General features: G+C 45.2%; 1 protein-coding gene across 1 annotated transcript in view; it reads left to right on the forward strand.

Moving 5' to 3' along the window:
- Window positions 1–1,176, forward strand: part of MRPS9 (mitochondrial ribosomal protein S9) — a 45,754-nt gene extending 44,578 nt beyond the window's left edge. The window contains exon 11 of the mRNA XM_025210507.1: window positions 970–1,176. Coding sequence (XP_025066292.1) covers window positions 970–1,061 — 92 coding nt within the window. The 3' untranslated portion in view covers window positions 1,062–1,176. The remainder of the gene's footprint in view (window positions 1–969) is intronic.
- Window positions 1,177–3,161: the final 1,985 nt, after the last annotated feature.

Consider the following 3,161-nt stretch of genomic DNA (forward strand, 5'->3'; position numbering starts at 1 on the left):
CCCCCAATGCCCTCCTGGGGTGCACACAGCAGCAGGAGCCACCCCTCCCCGCACCCTGTGGATGAGCCTCTTGCAGCTCCATCCTACACCCTGCCCCATCCCAGCTGGGTAGTGCCTGCCCCAGCCCCACTCCCTCCCTCCCTCATCTCGGGGACCTCAATCTGCCCCGCCCCCCGCACACACCTTCTGTTCCCCCCACCCCTTCCCCTACAACAGACTTACAAGCCAGATGCTGCCGGGTTGTGCTTCTAGCTGCCTGCCTACTGCCCTGTGGCTACACACATGCACAGGGCATTTATTGGTGACATTATCAGCCACATCAGCCCAAAAAAGCTGATTGCCAATAGTGTCAGTTTTCCTTATATGGGTGCCAATCCAATATAGGAACGATGTATCGGTTTACCTCTAGGAAAAAGTGTTGAAAAACACTTCCTAAAGTAAATTTTGCATAATATTCCTCAAGTTCTGGCTTCTGCTGAACATGATTTTGAATTAATTAAAATTACATACATTTAAAACAAGGTGTAATTAAAATATCAAACCTTATAAAAAGAATCATGATAATTAAGTAAAACGTACAAAATACAGATACTGTTACACCATTAAGATGCTACAGGGTCTGCTTACATTGTTACTACATATTCAATTCAAGCTGCACTTTCTTCTGATTTAGATGTTATAGTTTTATGTGGTATGCAAAGTCACCTATTGTTTGAAATATACTACATATGCACATATTCCTGTATACATGCACACAGATTAAGTGAATGTTTTTTTTGTGTGTGTGTGTGTGTGTGTGTGTGTGTGTGTGTGTGTGTGTGTGTGTGTATATATATATATACACATACACATACACATATATAAATGTGTGTATGTATATATATATATATAAATGTTTGTATGTATATGTATATATGTATATGTATATATGTATATATATAAAGCAACCATCTTCATCTTGCTTTGTAGCTGGACTGCTCGTAAGTGATCCCCGTTTGAGGGAACGAAAGAAGCCAGGTCAAGAGGGAGCCCGAAGGAAGTTTACATGGAGAAAACGCTAAATCTAACTGGGCCAAAGTTATGTGGTGGTACAGTTGGTAACAAGTCCATCAGTGTAATTCATTTACAATCACCATTGTGTAAATATACATGGTAATAAAATTGTTTTCATTGTTACATTTCATGTTTTTCCTCCTTATTTAAAAAAAAAAAAAAAATTACCCAGTTTCTTAAGAGATTTCAAAAACTAAAAATTGAGTGTTTTATCATAATACCGGTCTAAAATAGAAACTTCAGCACAAAAATCAAGGCTCCTTTAATAAATCCTTGTTGACATCAGTGTGAGCCACCGGATTCATAGATTGTTAGGGGCTGGAAGGGACTTTGCAGATCATCGGGTCCAGCCCCCCCGCTCTAGGCAGGAAGACACATGGGGTCAAGTGACTTCAGCAAGGTGACTGTCCAGTCTCCTCTTGAAAACCTCCAGGGTAGGTGACTGCACCACCTCTGGAGGGAGTTTATTCCACAGTCTGGACACCCTGACAGTGAAGGAGTTTTTTCTGGTATTAAGCCTGAAGTGGCCTTTGAGGAGTTTATAGCCATTGGTCCTGGTCCTCCCCAGGGGTGCCCTAGTGAACAGTTGTTCACCGAGCTCCTGATGCCCTCCTCTGATATAATGGTAAGCTGCTACCAAGTCCCCTCTCAACCTTCTCTTCTTTAAGCTGAAAGGCTGAGGGACCTGGGCTTCTTTCTTGTATGGCTTGCCTTGCAAGGCCCTGGTCATACGGGTAGCTCTTCTCTGGACCCTCTCAAGTTTTCCCACGTCCTTATTGAAGTGCGGCACCCAAAACTGGATGCAGTACTCCAACTGCGGTCTCACCAGTGCTGAGAACAGCAGGAGTATCACTTCCTTAGTTTTACACGAGATGCATTGGTTGATGCATGCCGGGGTGTTGTTTGTCCTGCTGGCCACTGCATCACACTGACGGCTCATGTTGATGCGGTGGTCAGTCATTACCCTTGGGTCCCTTTCAGCCATGGGGCAGGTTAGGCTGTCACCTCCGAGCCTGTATGCATGTTATCCCCAGATGGAGCACCTTACACTTGGAAGTGTTAAACTTTGTCTGGTCTGCCCAACTCTCTAACTTGTCCAGGTCCACCTGTATCAGCAACCGATCCATAACCACACCATAACTTGGTGTCATCTGTGAACTTGGCCAACGAACTTTTCACTCCCCTGTCCAAATCATTGATAAAGATGTTGAAAAGCACTGGTCCAAGCACAGACCCTTGAGGGACACCACTGGCCACTTCACACCAAGATGACAGATCCATTCATGAGAACTCTCTGGGTCTTACCCTGTAGCCAGTTTCCCACCCACTGAACCATGGAGCAGCTGAGCCCACAATCTTCCAGTTTTCCCACAAGGATATCATGGGATACTAGATCAAAAGCCTTTTGGAAGTCTAGGTATATAACGTCTACCTTGTCTCCCTTGTCCAGGTGGCGAGAGACCTGGTCATAGAAAGAGATGAGATTGGCAAGACAAGATAAAACCATGCTGGCAGTCGTTCAGAATCTTACCTTCCGCGAGCGTATCGCACATAGATTCTTTAATGAGCTTTTCCAGGATTTTCCCTGGGATAGAGGTTAGGCTGATTGGCCTATAGTTGCCCGGGTCCTCCCTCTTCCCCTTCTTAAAGATGGACACAATGTTGTCCTCTTCCAATCCTCAGGGATCTCCCCTGTGCATCACAAATTCTGAAAGAGCTTTGCCAGGGGTTCTGCAATGGCTTCAGCCAGCTCCTTCAGCACTCTCAGATGAAGTCCATCCGGTCCTGCTGACTTTTATAAATGTCTAGCTTTTCTAGTTGGTATTGTACCCGCTCAGCATCTACAGTGGAGGAGGCTGTCAGTCCCAGCATGCCCCCTATGATCCTTATCTTGCTTGACTTTCCCTATAGTCTGGTGAAATAGGGAAGCAAAGTGGGCATTCAGGATTTCAGTTTCTTCCCCATACATCGGTTACCAGGTGTCCCGAGGTATTAAGCAGGGGTCCCACACTTCCATTTGTTTTCCTTCTACTGCCTACATACCTAAGGAAGGACTTATTGTCCTCGACTCCCATGACTAACCTAAATTCAGTTGCCGTCTTGGCATT

This window comes from Alligator sinensis, unplaced genomic scaffold (genome assembly GCF_000455745.1).
Source record: "Alligator sinensis unplaced genomic scaffold, ASM45574v1 scaffold335_1, whole genome shotgun sequence".
In the NCBI taxonomy this organism is placed as follows: domain Eukaryota; kingdom Metazoa; phylum Chordata; order Crocodylia; family Alligatoridae; genus Alligator; species Alligator sinensis.